Here is an 18,340-nt window from a genome sequence, read left to right on the forward strand (position 1 = left end):
TTTTCAGGCTGTCAACCAAGACTTCTTCAAAATATAGAAGGAATATAGGAATATTTTTTCGACAAATAATAGTTTTTTGCTAGTTTGGGGCAAAATATAGGAGTTTTCCAAACGAAAATTGTTTCATTCAAAGGCATTTACACTAACAATTTTTACCTTCACTTACTGTTTCTGTATTAATCAATGATTAAAAACTATCTTAAAGTAATTATTCACTTCAACAGCATCACAATCCAGGCAGAGAGCTGCTGCATAGCTCATCATCATCATCATCTGAATGGGCACCTAAAAGGCCAATATCCTGTTGTACTGCCTTGTAAGGTGCCCATAAAGGTGATAAAGAGATGCACTGAATCATTTTCTGGTGGCTGGTGATGTTGTTAAAGACTTAAGAATTCTCAAAAGTAAAGAAGCCAAATGCAGAATCAAAGAAATATTTACAATCTCTATATTTGTCAGGAAAAATTTTCCAGAAAAATGTTTTTCAAGAAAAAAGGAAAATATAGGTCTTTCAAAATATCGGTTTTAGAACCAAAATATAGGAAAAAATAGAATTATAGGAATCAGTAGACAGCCTGAATTTTATCTCTTGGCAGTAATTTTATTCACCAGTTGCAATTCTGGTGCCCAGTGTTACATCCAGTACAGAATCCGAGCCCATGTAACATCCCAGACATATTTTTAAAAAAATAGATACACCTGTCATACACCAGAACATCTTTATGTTACAAGTAATGTCATGTACAGTTGCTGTACATAGAGTATTGTCTGCACATTTCATCATCAAAGCAGTAAAGCTATTGCAGAATGGAAAGACATAACAAAGCCACTTGTGTTTGGTATCCTGTGTGTTTCTAGGAATAACTAGCGATACAATATGCCACATGCTTCTTATCCACCATACATTTAATGTAAAAAGGTCTTTCTTGTATATTCAGGGTTTTCTTGTGTTATATGAGGCTAAGAATCAAATATATCACTCACATTTGAGAATATTTCATCAGGATGTAAAGATAGACACTGCATCAAATAATATAGCAGATCTTGGCTAAACTTTTTCATATTACTGCACAATATTTTGTCAGTGGTAGATCTTCAACTGTCATTTTGCAGTTATGTATATCAAACCTTCAATGACTTGTAATATTAAATATTTTGCAATAAATTCTGTCATTTCAAACATTTTCAATGGTTGGCCTACATATTCATCTAATGTCTTGGACGTAACATTAGACCCGCATCATACTCCAGTATATAGGTCATCTTTTTCATCATGGTAGTGCAGACGCTTGTAAACAGCTGGAAACAGATATGTAACGCCCCTATGATGACGTCATAAAACATCTATACCAATGCTTTTAGCCTCATTGGACAGGACGTAACATTATGACAAGATTTACAGAAGCTCCAAATGATCGAATTTCTTTACGACATGGTCAGATGTTTTACACTACATAGGCTATTATCAGGACACTATCCACTTGCATGAGGATATACACAAGGTGAAAATAATACACAAGTTAATGTCATTCTAAGTACATATTTGGACGTAACATCTTGGACATGAAATATTACATCCAAGTGCTAATTTTTCAAAATGTTGAAAAGTAAATACATTTTATTGATATTTTCAATCTTAATCCGTTCACCTTGTCTCCTAACACGCAACAATACAGATATGTTAACATTTATTTTTACTTGTGAAAACACCTCCTCTCTAAGACTTAAAATAGAAATTGTGATTTAAATATCTCATAATATTACAAAATGTTTTGGTAGTTATATCCTTGTTTGAGGAACTTCCAATTGATATAATTGATGTTTCATCAAGCAAACAAGATTTGGAGATATATTCAAAAGAAGTGGACGTAACACATTTCATAATGCTGATTTCCTCTCCTTATACAAGAGTATCTTTGGGGAGTATTTATCAAGATTTAACCACACATTTTACTGTTTGTTTGCTGGGTTTGTCACCCATGAACAGCCAGGGTCATTTTAAGGAGAGGTCTCCTTGTAGTAGCTTGTGGCAACCCCACCTGAAGAACATACAGAGGGCCTGTTACATGCCATCCAGACCAATGAGGGTGTGAAGTGCCTTGCCCAAGGACACAACTATGTCTGACCAGTTGGTTCCTCAAGTATCCTGAGAAACACAAACTGCTACAAGAAAGGGGGCATCAATCCAAGCACCTTGGATTTTCACCTCAGGTGATGTAGGCCAATGCTTCAACCTCCTGAGCTATCAATTATAGTTAGATATCTTACAAACATCTGAAAACTTTCTACATTGTCTGGAAAGTGGATTAACATGTGGATCTTAAGAGATGAATGAGTTGATCAGAACCAGGAGAATCATGTATATACGTCTCATTAATATCATATCACTTTCAAATTTATTCAAAAGAAAAACAAAAATATTTACTGAGAAATCTGAAATTCCTTGCTGATCAACCACTAAAGATACATGCTGTATACCAAGATATTTTTGCCCCAGGTTATTTTCACCCTTGTACCATTTACACATTCACCTCATCTTCATTCGCCCTCTGAGGATTATATAAATGGGTTATATAGAAGTGTAACACATTTTTGCACCAATCTTAAATTTACCCTTCATGTTTTGGATGAAAAGGGCAAAAATGAAATGGGAGCGAGAATTTCCTGGTAGACAGTATAAAGTGTCTTGTCTATACTAGATGAAAAGTCCATAGACATGTTAAACAACACAAGCTTTGTCATTACCTGCAATAGTCAGCTTAAGTTTGTTGAGTTTTGCCGCAGATTCTTCCTTACTTTCCACTATACTCACTGTGCCGTCCTCCTCCGTCTGAAAAGAACATCCAAAAATTTGAATAAAATACCTATATAAGTAATACAGTAAATCACTTTAGTTTTGGAAGAGAATAATTTTTACATTTATTCACAGGAAGGACCAAAATCTAGAATGTTTTATGAGCAGTGTATGTAACAAGTAATAAATATCACATTTCTGTGCTACCTTACATTACTGTACATTTGATTTCAGTCTTGTAAAAAATCCATGCCATATCAGAAAGACAAAGAAAGGAAAATTATTAAAATTCTGTTTCAGTTTAGTAAAAGGTAAATCTATTTTGCATGGAATTGATTAAATATCAATATAATTAGTCTAAAATAAAAAGAAATTAATGGCGAATATGTATTGACATCTCATAAATACTAATGAGTTTAACCACGAGTAACAACTGTATTGTCTAGCAGATTGTAATCACATCAGTATAATGAACTACAGGGTACCTGTAAATCACAGGCAATCTAATTCTACTGATCCATTACATTATCAATGTTCTCAAGCCAAAGTGATTTGCCTAATATAAGACGAAGGGATATATGACAGGACTCCAAAGGGAACATCAGACATGCTGCTCCTCCAGTATTGATCAGTACGTATCTCGCAATCTGCATTAGAAATATCCGTCAAGTCATGTATACTCATACTCTCTTAGAAATATCCGTCAAGTCATGTATACTCATACTCTCTTAGAAATATCCGTCAAGTGATATATACTCATACTCTCTTAGAAATATCCGTCAAGTCATGTATACTCATACTCTCTTAGAAATATCCGTCAAGTCATGTATACTCATACTCTCTTAGAAATATCCGTCAAGTGATATATATTCATACTCTCTTAGAAATATCCGTCAAGTCATGTATACTCATACTCTCTTAGAAATATCCGTCAAGTGATATATACTCATACTCTCTTAGAAATATCCGTCAAGTCATGTATACTCATACTCTCTTAGAAATATCCGTCAAGTGATATATACTCATACTCTCTTAAAATATCTGTTAAGTCATATATACTCATACTCCCTTAGAAATATCTGTTAATTCTAGAGGAAAGTAACCAAGTCATGAACATCTTGCAGTCATTTCTCTTGATATTCTTAACCAAAACATACACCATTGGAATAAAACTTGCATATTCTATCAGGTGGTTTAAGTCTAGTATATTCCAGATTTGACAGAGTAATGCTAGCACTTTATGAGATTATGCAAAATTGAGCTGGATGCAAACTTCAAAAACTGTTTTCTGAACTGTAATATATGTATAAGTTGAATATGTTAAGGTGTCCACTATGTGATCGAGCTATAAAACTTAACATTAGGTCTTCTTTTTTTTCAAGCAAAACATTGAAGTGAATTGTAATGACAATGACATTATCTTCATAGATGTCAGAACCTCCTTATAACAGGTGTCCTTATATAATAACCCATCATTTATTACAGGTGTCCTTATATAATAACCCATCATTTATTACAGGTGTCCTTATATAATAACCCATCATTTATTACAGGTGTCCTTATATAATAACACATCATTTATTACAGGTGTCCTTATATAATAACCCATCATTTATTACAGGTGTTCTTATATAATAACACTCATTTATTACAGGTGTCCTTATATAATAACCCATCATTTATTATATAACAACCCATCCTTATATTACATTTAACAGGTGTCCTTATATAATAACCCATCATTTATATAATAACCCATCATTTATTACAGGTGTCCTTATATAATAACCCATCATTTATTACAGGTGTTCTTATATAATAACACTCATTTATTACAGGTGTCCTTATATAATAACCCATCATTTATTACAGGTGTCCTTATATAATAACCCATCATTTATTACAGGTGTTCTTATATAATAACACTCATTTATTACAGGTGTTCTTATATAATAACACTCATTTATAACAGGTGTTCTTATATAACAACCCATCATTTATTACAGGTGTCCTTATATAATAACATCATTTATTACAGGTGTTCTTATATAATAACACTCATTTATTACAGGTGTCCTTATATAATAACCCATCATTTATTACAGGTGTCCTTATATAATAACACATCATTTATTACAGGTGTCCTTATATAATAACACATCATTTATTACAGGTGTCCTATATATATAATAACCCATCATTTATTACAGGTGTCCTTATATAATAACACATCATTTATTACAGGTGTCCTTATATAATAACCCATCATTTATAACAGGTGTCCTTATATAATAACCCATCATTTATTACAGGTGTCCTTATATAATAACACTCATTTATAACAGGTACACTTATATAACAACCCATCCTTTACAACAGGTGTCCTTATATAATAACCCATCATTTATTACAGGTGTCCTTATATAATAGCCCATCATTTATTACAGGTGTCCTTATATAATAACCCATCATTTATTACAGGTGTATTACAGGTGTTCTTATATAATAACCCATCATTTATTACAGGTTTCCTTATATAATAACCCATCATTTATTACAGGTGTCCTTATATAATAACCCATCATTTATTACAGGTGTCCTTATATAATAACATTTATTACAGGTGTCCTTATATAATACCACATCATTTATTACAGGTGTCCTTATATAATAACCCATCCATTTATTAGGTGTCCTTATATAATAACCCATCATTTATTAACAGGTGTACCTTATATAATAACCATCCTTTACAACAGGTGTCCTTATATAATAACCCATCATTTATAACAGGTGTTCTTATATAATAACACATCATTTATAACAGGTGTTCTTATATAATCATCATTTACCATCCTTTTATATCATCCTTATATAATTTACAACAGGTCCTTATATAATAACCCATCATTTATAACAGGTGTTCTTATATAATAACACATCATTTATTACAGGTGTCCTTATATAATAACCCATCCTTTACAACAGGTGTCCTTATATAATAACCCATCATTTATAACAGGTGTTCTTATATAATAACACATCATTTATAACAGGTGTTCTTATATAATAACCCATCCTTTATAACAGGTACCTTTATTACCAATTTATTATCTATAATTCATATTTATTCAACCATCCTTTTTCACAACAGGTCTATGTATTGTATTACATATCACAGACAGATATTTAGAATCCTGCCTTTTTATCCAGATCTATTAGCTGATCAATTGAACTGGACTATTTATGTTGGTGAGTAAGAGGCTTATTAGTAGTCTTCTTATGCTTACGTTCAGCTTACACAATCAGGAAGCAACAGAGAACTGATCTAGATCTAAGTCCTCATAACCACAAAGCATGAATACAAGTCTAGATTTTGAAGAAATATTTCACTCACTTACAAAACAACTAATGTACATAATTACTTCCTATTTTACACTTGACCTAGCAAACTTTTGTTTCTAAAACAATGAAAGATTACATTCTGTGAAGTAAACATTTATCTACACAAATTCCAAATGTGAATTAATATCTACACAAATTCTGTGTTGTCAATCACCATCTACACATATTTTGTGTTGTAAATACTTATTTACACAAATTCTGTACTGTGAATCACCATCTACAAAGTATGTGTTGTGAATCACCATCTACACAAATTATGTGTTGTGAATCATCATCTACACAAATTCTGTGTTGTGAATCACCATCTACACAAATTCTGTGTTGTGAATCACCATCTACACAAACTCTGTGTTGTGAATCACCATCTACACAAACTCTGTGTTGTGAATCACCATCTACACAAATTATGTGTTGTGAATCATCATCTACACAAATTATGTGTTGTGAATCATCATCTACACAAATTATGTGTTGTGAATCACCGTCTACATGTGAATCACCATCTACACAAATTCTGTGTTGTGAATCACCATCTACACAAATTATGTGTTGTGAATCACCATCTACACAAATTATGTGTTGTGAATCACCATTAATACAAAATATTATTTATATGAATTACCATCTGCACAAATTTGGTTTTGTGAATCACCATCTACACAAATTCTATGTTGTGAATCACCATTAATACAAAATATTATTTATATGAATTACCATCTGCACAAATTTGGTTTTGTGAATCACCATCTACACTAATTCTGATTTTACACAAAGTAAATTTCCATCTGCGTTAGGTCCTGTAATGTCAATCACCATCTATGCAAATTCTGTGTTGATTGGATCACCATAAATACAAAATATTACTCTAGATATACTCCATCAAATTTCACATTTGAGCCTTAACTATAGGTGATTTAATTGTTTTCTTAATATTTATGCTGTTTCAAAAAGAGAGAGACTTAATCACATATATGAAGCAATATGATGAGATCATGTATTTCTCCTGTGGAATCCAAAGAGGATTGTGCATTAAACATGTCTGGCAGACCTAACTCAAGTGTATAATACCAATTTCTGTATCAACGACTTCTTACTTGGTTGAATTAAATCCATACATTAAACCTGGTTGTAGCTATATATATATCTATACAGTTTTATCATCGCTTTATTTAATTGTGATCTCTCTGAAGTAAAGATTTCTCCAAAATTGGTTAAGATCAAACTTCCTGAATACTTAAACATCCTATACTTACTAAGATTAAAATCAATACACGTTAAAACCACACTGTCTGCCCAGCAGTTTTTAATCTGGTACCAAATAACCTAATTAGCTACTTGTGGTGGTTCCCTTTGTACAAAGACGGCCACTCTCTTTTCTTTGTCTAATAAATTACATCAAACTTAAGCTCATTCTATACAAATATAGACCACACTCCCATAGTGCACATGTAAAGTAAAATTCAGCTCTGAAAGCGTTTTCATTACAACAGCATACCAATAAATGAAACAGTGTTCAAACATATGGGCTCCTTACAAAATACAGATAATCAGATTTAATCATTATCATATTTGTTCACAACATGTATGTCTTAGAATATCCTTTTGATAATCAATTTCACTGAAATCATATTTTTTATAAAAAATTTTCCTGAAGTATTGCTTAACCGATAAAATACTGAAAAATTATTAACTATTGTGTAGGACTAAATTTGTACTCTGTTGAAGTGACTAATAGATAAAAGTTGACATGGATTAATCGTGATTAAGATTTATCTATAAAATAAAGTGACAAGTCTATTTTTGAAAACCTCATATGATTCTACATGAGCAGTAAAAATCTACATACCTGAGTACAATATCTATTGTTACACATTACAGGAAGATCAAAGTTTTAACCTTTTCTGATCAGAATTTTCTTTTGAATTAATTGCAAAGAATAAGACAGATGAATTGTTTATTTTGATAATCCAGCTACATATACATGTATGACATCATAAGAAAATCACACACACAATGTACATGTGTTACAACGGTCTACAATTTACCATAAACACACCCATGCTTTAACATCAATCTCACTGTTACAATAGATCTTACAAGAAGCTGGTCACACAGATATGTAGAGGATCAGACACCAGAAAACGAGATATAGATCTACTTTCTGTAAATTGGCTTGTAACTCAAGTCTCTGTCAATTCTCCTTAAAAGCCTATATATATATACAAGTAGGTACACACAGATACCATTGTGTCAGGGTCAGATCCTTTACCATGATTATACAATTCTCACTTTCTCACTATGTTACACATGTAACTTAATGGTGTAAAAGCCTTTTCATTTCAAAGATTTGAAATACAGCAATTATTCTTATTTTTCTGCTTATAGAAATAACACAAGTAGGTAGGTAGCTAATACCAACAGGTGCCTGGCCCTGTCATGGCCTCACTAGTAGCACCCCTTCGTCTTACTATAAATGTAGGAGTATATACACTTCAAATTGGGCAGGCATATCCAAGCGCTCAAATCACTTGTATTATCCAGCAAAGTATTGAAAATCAGTTCATTCAAAGATATGCATCTATTACATGAAAGTAATATCCTTCTTTTATAAATATTAATTAAAAAAAAATAATGGCTTTATCACACAATTTATTCTTTAAATAATAATTAAAACAGTTCAGCCAATTTGTACGAACCATACTAAGAAACAATAACCATTTAAGTAGAATATGACCTACATAATTAATAGGGGTTACACAACAGGTTAATTGAAACAAACTTACAAGCAGAGAAAAGTGATACATGAGACTTTCTCACTACTTTTCTTATCATCATGTGAAAAGCTCATGAAAGTGATAGTAAAGGGAATACAACCATTAAATTCTCCAACTGGAATGGTTTTACTATCCTTGGACATATCAATTCCTATCAAGGGACACATAAGCATGTAATGTACGTAGCCTTAGGTCTAGTCTACCCTTGGATTATGAGTGCTGCATGTGCACAATGTGATGATTTTTTTAAACAGAGACAGCTGGTGCGGATCCAGGATTTGGAGTTAAAGGGGATGCACATTATTTAAACTGAAAAATCGAACACCCCACTACAATTGCTCAAGTGACCATTTTCTGTGAGAACAATAAACTAAAATTTCATCATCATTCAAGCTTACAATAGCAGACAATGCATATTACAATGCTGTCAAATTGTGATTTTAAAAAAAAAGAAATATTACAGTTTTCAGAATGCTTCTGACATGTCCCAATAGACAACAATATCTTCTTGTCACTGTATCTTAAGAAGTGCTGACATTTCAGAATATCAAGATTGCATGCAAGCTGGGTATGACTGTGATCAATTTACAATTTATTTTCACAAGTTCTATTCTACATTACTGTTAAAACAATGGTCCCACAACGTAAAATTTAAGTATTTCTAGAAATTCTAAGCGTCCCATCAAAATCGCAGGAGTAAAGGACTATAGAGACTCCATGCAGATATATCCCTGTATAAGTATCTCTGGGTATAAAACACACATAACCTATCAAACCAATTATCATTGTTTCAATGATATAAGCTTATAATTCAATGCATGTTCTTGACTGCTTCATTTCTTTTTTAATTAAAAAGCGTGGAATTTGATATGAAAATAAAGTAATGATAACTAAATACAATATCGGAAATAATATTAGAAAATATCACACTCATTAAAAAATGATCTATAAAGGAGATTATTTACAGAAATACTGTTATGTATCACAAATGTCTCCCTCCCTTGATATTCCCTTTAAACTGTAGACCACAATTTGAAGTAAGAGTAAAATTATTTACACCCTCGCTTTGCATGCTTTCCTAATAAAGCACATACATGATCGAGATTTGTCATGCCTACCACTCTTAATGAAAGCTTGTTTAACATGTGGCAAGCTGTCTATCTTTATCCTGTTTTATCTGAAAGTTTTTTCAAACTTAAGCATGTTGCTTTGTCAATCAATTCATTTACTGGCCATTGAGGATTCTAGGATTTTATTAATAATAATAAGAAGTTCTTCAGTGTTTTAACAAATACAACCCCTATGACCTTAAATATGTCAAGGTCATTAACTTTTTTTTGCATATTTAAGGGATCATCATTGGATTTCTATACCCCAAAGGTCATGACCCAATATAAACACTGCATAGAGCAAAGTGGAGAAGCCAGGTATTGCAGTTCATGAGCTTGATCCTATGAGAATTAGTGTTTCTCTTACAGCAGTAACTTTCTCTTACACGATTGTTCAGAAAATGGCAAATCGGTTAACGTTTCATAAAGAAGAACAAAATAGCTCAGCGTAGTATGATCAACCTAGACAATGGTAGGCTTAAAATCAGTTCAGTAGACCCTACACACAACTTAAACAAGATAAACACAAAACAAGACATTATTCAGATCCCACACATTGTTGTTTGATACACACAATCATATGTTAACATTACAATAAAAGACATCCACTCCATTTCACCACTGTGACTGATATTTTTTTCTACAGATCATCTTTTAATGTTGATGTTTTTTTTCAGTACGGTTTGAATCATCAGCAAATATAAAAGGATTATATATTGACAGGCAACAGAAACGTAACTGCTAAGTATTTGTAACAATTTTAATATTTCATTCAAATATGTTATTTATGTTTTTCAACCAATCAAAGATTACAATTTATTTTACTGGATAACACATTCAATTTAGTGTTTAGTTATAACCAGGGCAGCGAAACATGTCAAGGTTCAAGAGGGGGGGAGGTCATCTAAATGTTCCCAGTCTTAATAACGAGTATGTCCCCTGCTTGCATTCATTGAAATTTGTATTTTTGCCTGTTTCTAACCCATTTTCATGGAAATAAGGAAAAACTCCCCAAATGCAAAATATACCACTAGAGTGATAGGATGATAAGGGGACAAAATTTACTAGTTTGACCTGTTCCCTTGGTAACAGAAAAAGTATTCAAATGGAAAACTTCTACATAGCACTATAGTACTAGCATGGAAACTGTACAAACTTTTGAGTACCTGATAGTTATCTTGAACAGTTTCAAATTTATGGGTCGGAGAAACTAAAATTTGTAATTTGGCCTCAGAGAAACTAAAATTTGTAATTTGGCCTCAGAGAAACTAAAATTTGTAATTTGGCCTCGGAGAAACTAAAATTTGTAATTTGGCCTCAGAGAAACTAAAATTTGTAATTTGGCCTCAGAGAAACTAAAATTTGTAATTTGGCCTCAGAGAAACTAAAATTTGTAATTTGGCCTCAGAGAAACTAAAATTTGTAATTTGGCCAATCTGTTGCCATTGTAATCGATAAAGTGTAGGGCATTACAAAAGTACTGATTTGATAACTGTACAAAGTTTTAAGTAGTTTTCTTGTCTCTGGTCCTGGAAATGCCCAGGTACAGAAACACACAGACTGGTGGACATACAAATTTCCCTTGCTAATATGTTTCGCGGGAGATAATTATAAGTCACCAAAAGTATCAATTTTCTAGTGTCCATAAAGACTATCAAGGCATGGGTATTTACCACTATACTGTCACATTTTGTCAGGAGACTAGCATTCTGTCACATTTTGTCAGGAGACTAGCATTATACAGGTGTTTTGTTTACCATGTGGCCACCACCTGGTAAGGTTAAGAAATAGCAGGATTGCGACAATTATCTTTTTTTACTACTATATCTGATCAATTGGTAAATAGTAATTGCTTATTAATTATTTTTTCACATTTAAAAGGAGTTTTATAATCCCTTGCAGATAGAAAGTGCCTCCAGAATTTTGTTTGCTGTGTTCAGTCAAAACTTGACACTTGACAGGTATTTGTTCTTTCAGCTTGTATGATAACTCCTGACAAGAGTTTGTTACTTGGTGAGTATAGCATAAAGGTCATCACCGCAACCATTAGGAATGATAATTGTCTCATCACCTTAGTCTCTAATAATAAAGAGTATGAATTTCATCATTTACTTACTAGTCTTCCATCAACAGGATTAGCTAGTGTTAAAGTCAGAGGACCTTTTCCCCGTAATTTGGATATATATAAATAACTATCCTCTGTCTTTACAGCTAAAATGCCAGATGTTTTGATGGACAAGAGTTTCTGTGATGAAATGTCTGATGTTTGGGATAGTAGCCAGTGGCTTGCACTAATTACAAAATTAATGATGATAAAACCCTTAAATAAAAGTTTTTTATACTGAAACAAACTTCCACAACACCTACCAGATGTCAGTATAACAAATGCAAACAGAGGGTTTTTCAAACACTATTTACAAAATTTGGAGAAGACTTCTGTGCTTCATAAAGGGAGTCTGAGTGCTTATGATATAAAAATAAGACTTACTTGTGAAGTCACCATTGGGTTCCTCACACACACAGATTGACTTGTAGCAACCAATTCTCCAGTTGTTCCCAAAAAATACTTAAATGTGATCCGAGATTCCACTGTAAAGTTAAATAAATTATGTATTTAGATTTGTAACATAGATATGTAATATCACATTAAAGAATTTAATATGCAGACTTCATAACTTGCATGTCTTATCAAGTATATACCTTATTAACATACATTTAGCAGCAATACTACACCATATGCATTGCAGGAAAGGCATACACTACACCACAGATCCTGCTAGTAAAGCATATACTACACCATAGGCCCTGTAAGTAAAGTATATACTACACCACAGGCCCTGTAAGTAAAGTATATGCTACACCATAGGCAATGTAAGTAAAGTATATACTACACCATAGGCCCTGTAAGTAAAGTATATACTACACCATAGGCCCTGTAAGTAAAGCATATACAACACCATAGGCCCTGTCAGTAAAGTATATACTACACCATAGGCCCTGTAAGTAAAGTATATACTACACCATAGGCCCTGTTAGTGAAGCATATACTACACCATAGGCCCTGTAAGTAAAACATATACAACACCATATGCCTTGCAGGAAAGGCATATACTACACCATAGGCCCTGTTAGTGAAGCATATACTACACCATAGGCCCTGTCAGTAAAGTATATACTACACCATAGGCCCTGTTAGTGAAGTATATACTACACCATAGGCCCTGTTAGTGAAGCATATACTACACCATAGGCCCTGTCAGTAAAGTATATACTACACCATAGGCCCTGTAAGTAAAGTATATACTACACCATAGGCCCTGTAAGTAAAGTATATACACCATAGGTCCTGTAAGTAAAGTATATACTACACCATAGGCCCTGTCAGTAAAGTATATACTACACCATAGGCCCTATCAGCAAAGCATAAACTACACCATAGGCCCTGTTAGTGAAGCATATACTACACCATAGGCCCTGTAAGTAAAGTATATACTACACCATAGGCCCTGTCAGTAAAGTATATACTACACCATAGGCCCTGTCAGCAAAGCATAAACTACACCATAGGCCCTGTTAGTGAAGCATATACTACACCATAGGCCCTGTAAGTAAAGTATATACTACACCATAGGCCCTGTCAGTAAAGTATATACTACACCACAGGCCCTGTCAGTAAAGTATATGCTACACCATAGGCCCTGTTAGTGAAGTATATACTACACCATAGGCCCTGTAAGTGAAGTATATACTACACCATAGGCCCTGTAAGTAAAGTATATACTACACCATAGGCCCTGTAAGTAAAGTATATACAACACCATAGGCCGTTAGTAAAGCATATACTACACCATAGGCCCTGTCAGTAAAGCATATACTACACCATAGGCCCTGTCAGTAAAGTATATACTACACCATAGGCCCTGTTAGTGAAGTATATACAACACCATAGGCCCTGTAAGTAAAGTATATACACCATAGGTCCTGTAAGTAAAGTATATACTACACCATAGGTCCTGTCAGCAAAGCATAAACTACACCATAGGCCCTGTTAGTGAAGCATATACTACACCATAGGCCCTGTAAGTAAAGTATATACTACACCATAGGCCCTGTAAGTAAAGTATATACTACACCATAGGCCCTGTAAGTAAAGTATATGCTACACCATAGGCCCTATAAGTGAAGTATATACTACACCATAGGCCCTGTAAGTGAAGTATATACTACACCATAGGCCCTGTAAGTAAAGTATATACTACACCATAGGCCCTGTAAGTAAAGTATATACTACACCATATAGGCATATACAACACCATAGGCCCTGTTAGTGAAGTATATACTACACCATAGGCCCTGTCAGTAAAGTATATACTACACCATAGGCCCTGTTAGTAAAGTATATACACCATAGGCCCTGTAAGTAAAGTATATACTACACCATAGGCCCTGTCAGTAAAGTATATACTACACCATAGGCCCTGTTAGTAAAGTATATACACCATAGGCCCTGTAAGTAAAGCATATACTACACCATAGGCCCTGTCAGTAAAGTATATACTACACCATAGGTCCTGCTAGTAAAGTATATACACCATAGGCCCTGTAAGTAAAGCATATACTACACCATAGGCTGTGTAAGTAAAGTATATACTACACCATAGGCCCTGTTAGTAAAGTATATACACCATAGGCCCTGTAAGTAAAGTATATACTACACCATAGGCCCTGTTATTAAAGTATATACTACACCATAGGCAACATAAGTAAAGTATATACTATACCATAGGCCCTGTTAGTAAAGTATATACACCATAGGCCCTGTAAGTAAAGTATATACTACACCATAGGCCCTGTTATTAAAGTATATACTACACCATAGGCAACATAAGTAAAGTATATACTATACCACAGGCCCTGTTTGTGAAGCATATACTACACCATAAGCCCTGTCAGTAAAGTATATGCTACACCATAGGCCCTGTCAGTAAAGTATATACTACACCATATGCCCTGTCAGTAAAGCATATACTACACCATAGGCCCTGTTAGCGAAGTATATACTATACCATAGGCCCTGTCAGTAAAGTATATACTACACCATAGGCCCTGTAAGTAAAGTATATACTACACCATAGGCCCTGTTAGTGAAGCATATACAACACCATAGGCCCTGTTAGTGAAGTATATACTACACCATAGGCCCTGTCAGTAAAGTATATACTACACCATAGGCCCTGTCAGTAAAGTATATACTACACCATAGGCCCTGTCAGTAAAGTATATACTACACCATAGGCCCTGTTAGTAAAGTATATACACCATAGGCCCTGTAAGTAAAGCATATACTACACCATAGGCCCTGTCAGTAAAGTATATACTACACCATAGGTCCTGCTAGTAAAGTATATACACCATAGGCCCTGTAAGTAAAGTATATACTACACCATAGGCCCTGTAAGTAAAGTATATACTACACCATAGGCAACGTTAAGTAAAGTATATACTATACCACAGGCCCTGTTTGTGAAGCATATATACTACACCATAAGCCCTGTGAATAAAGTATATACTACACCATAAGCCCTGTGAATAAAGTATATACTACACCATAGGCCCTGTTAGTGAAGCATATACTACACCATAGGCCCTGTGAATAAAGTATATACTGGTACTACACCACAGGCCCTGTGAATAAAGCATATACTTTACCATAGGCCCTGCAGGTAGGGTGTGTACTACACCACAGGTCCTGCTGGTAGGCCACATATCACACCTTAAGCCATGCAGGTAGGCCATGTATTACACCTCAGTCCCCGCAGGTAAGGAGGAATCATTGTACCTGCAGCCACCACTGCATCATTGGATGTGATTTTTCCTTTCCTTTTCGTGGATCAATTTCTTTCTTATTAACTCCATTGACACAAGCTCCCGTTTTAGTTGAGCATTCACCTCTGTGGAGAGGCTTTGGGTTCTGTTCCTTGGTCGAGAGATAAAAATCTTTAAAAATGGTTGTTAATTCCCATGCTTTATGCTCAGAATTATGGCAGTGTAATGACTGGTTTGCTCTTTGCCAGTACAATGTGACCTTGCGGTGTGTCCTACTGGATGCCTTCGGTAGTATACTTCAGCGTAGTGACATTATACAGACAGCTTAATTTCCCTCCTATCACAACAAGGCTAATTATACAAATATATTGCAGCCTCTCAAAGTCATGTACACACCACACATAGGGAGGAACCTATTTAAACTATCTATACTTATATGTACTTACTGTCTGTAAAGTGATGGATGACTTCAGTCAGATCCCACAGAATCTGACCTGTTTGTCCACCGTTCACACCCCGATTCTTGCTGTCCAAAAACTTTGAAGAATCAGTCTCACCTGTAAAACACAAATCAAATTGAACTGGAATAAATAGTAAGCTACTGTTGGAATAATACATCAAAACATGTATCACTCAAATTAGTCCCTCTCTAAATAAATAGCTCAAATTAGTCCTCTAAATAAACAGTGTTACTTGAAAAGTCTGACATTAAACCAGAACTGATCTCTGCTGAATATGCTTTATTATATTCCTTATTCCTCAAGTCATGATAAAGGCAAAATTCAATGCATTTTATCAAACAGGACACTTCCTATGGCTCTATGATTTAGAAAAACTTTACAAAGCTATATATAGATGTTTGCCAATGAAGACATTCTGACCGAATCTATAATATTTATTTTGAAAGTAGCCAGGAGTGTTTTGTAATATATAGAGTTATAGACTGGAGACAGATTTTAGAGATTCAACCTTCTTATTTCTACTATCTTGACCTTTACTTTCAAAATTTTCACAATACTTGAAACAAAATTTTCTAGCTCTAGCATAGGTTAATATAATTATATGTCTATGTAGTTCTACACTCGTAAAAATCAATCTCCCTTCAAAGTCTCATTTATTAATAAGAACAATGGATATAAGACATATCTATCCATTACATTTATATTATCAAGTCCATTTTTAAAGTATTTTCTATTAATAGATTTAGGATCATGCATGAAGAACACTGAATGCATCATTAAATTAGTAGGGTCAAAAATGGTAGTTGTGGGAAAGAGATATACTAAGTCCAGCTTTCATGATCATGACTCTCCTGTAGCTCATCTACATTTTAATAATTCATCACTAAGTAAGGAAAATCTTCATAACTTAACAGAAAAAGGTGCTATGGACTCACGAAAAATTATCCAATTCTTTTTATCTAATGTGTAATTGTTTACCTGAAGGATAAAGACCAATGAGGTCATCAGAGCCTACATCCTCCTTAATGTCCCATTGAATTGTGATGGTGCTGTCATTTGACAGGTCCACAAAGCTCCTGTCCACTTCTAAACATGATAAATTTTGTGGACTAAGTGTAGCAATGTCGGACTCACTGTTGCTTCTCTCTCGGATATGTAGTGGATTTAGAGGGGACATCAGTGGAGAGGAAGGTGTAGGCAGCGATAAATCATCTGCTGCAGAAAATTCAGCAGGCAACCGCGGTATAGCCTCAGCCATGTTCCTAAATGAGTTCAATCCGAACTCCTGTTTAATGTCCTGTAAGTTATATCTTATACCATTGCAGTGCCATAATTGTAGAGAGCTTTGATGTCAACAGGAAAGCTTACATATCAACCCATCATGTCTTGTTGCTCAGCTCCTATTAAGAGACTGCAGCACTGAAATATGAAATATCGTTTCATTTTTACATATTTTCAAGATTCATTTGGATAATCATAGTAAACATATCACTCAAATTCAATTCACTCTGAACAACACTAGAAATTAACAATAAAAACAAATAAATGAAATTTCAAAAATAGGTCAGTTTGATTAAAGCAAGCTTGTCAAATATATTTCCTACTGCCATTTCCTGTTTAGGAAGGTGACTCAGATTTGCAATCACCTTATAATTAAAAAAGATCATTTAGATCAAGTTCATATCAGGATGATCTACATCTTTTCATGAAAATATGCAATTCTTTGAAATTATTGGGAGGCTTAAAACTGCTTGCAAACCAAAAATATGTTCAGAGACCTTACATACATTGATCAATATACAAGATATTTATTCATTCAAAAAGTAATACTTTTAGCCCTAGATCTCTTTTCCAGTCAATCATCGACTTCCAAGATTCCCTTTCCAAAACATCGCTATCTGGTCCATCATTCCAGCATCTTTATTAGTAGTGATATGATTTTTTAATATAATATAATTATAGTGCCTTCAT

At 33.8% G+C, this 18,340-nt stretch overlaps 1 protein-coding gene across 1 annotated transcript in view; it reads right to left on the reverse strand.

Moving 5' to 3' along the window:
* The window catches only part of LOC132545036 (E3 ubiquitin-protein ligase HECW2-like), a 42,627-nt gene extending 25,000 nt beyond the window's left edge, over window positions 1-17,627 (reverse strand). Inside the window, exons 1-4 of the mRNA XM_060208708.1 lie at window positions 17,348-17,627; window positions 16,355-16,465; window positions 12,571-12,671; window positions 2,746-2,830 (exon numbers count right to left, since the gene is read on the reverse strand). Of these exons, the coding sequence (XP_060064691.1) occupies window positions 2,746-2,830; window positions 12,571-12,671; window positions 16,355-16,465; window positions 17,348-17,627 (577 nt within the window). The remainder of the gene's footprint in view (window positions 1-2,745; window positions 2,831-12,570; window positions 12,672-16,354; window positions 16,466-17,347) is intronic.
* Between the last annotated feature and the right edge of the window lie 713 nt (window positions 17,628-18,340).

Source organism: Ylistrum balloti, unplaced genomic scaffold, assembly GCF_031769215.1.
Source record: "Ylistrum balloti isolate Yb309-2 unplaced genomic scaffold, AGI_CSIRO_Ybal_v1 Utg369592, whole genome shotgun sequence".
Taxonomy (NCBI): domain Eukaryota; kingdom Metazoa; phylum Mollusca; class Bivalvia; order Pectinida; family Pectinidae; genus Ylistrum; species Ylistrum balloti.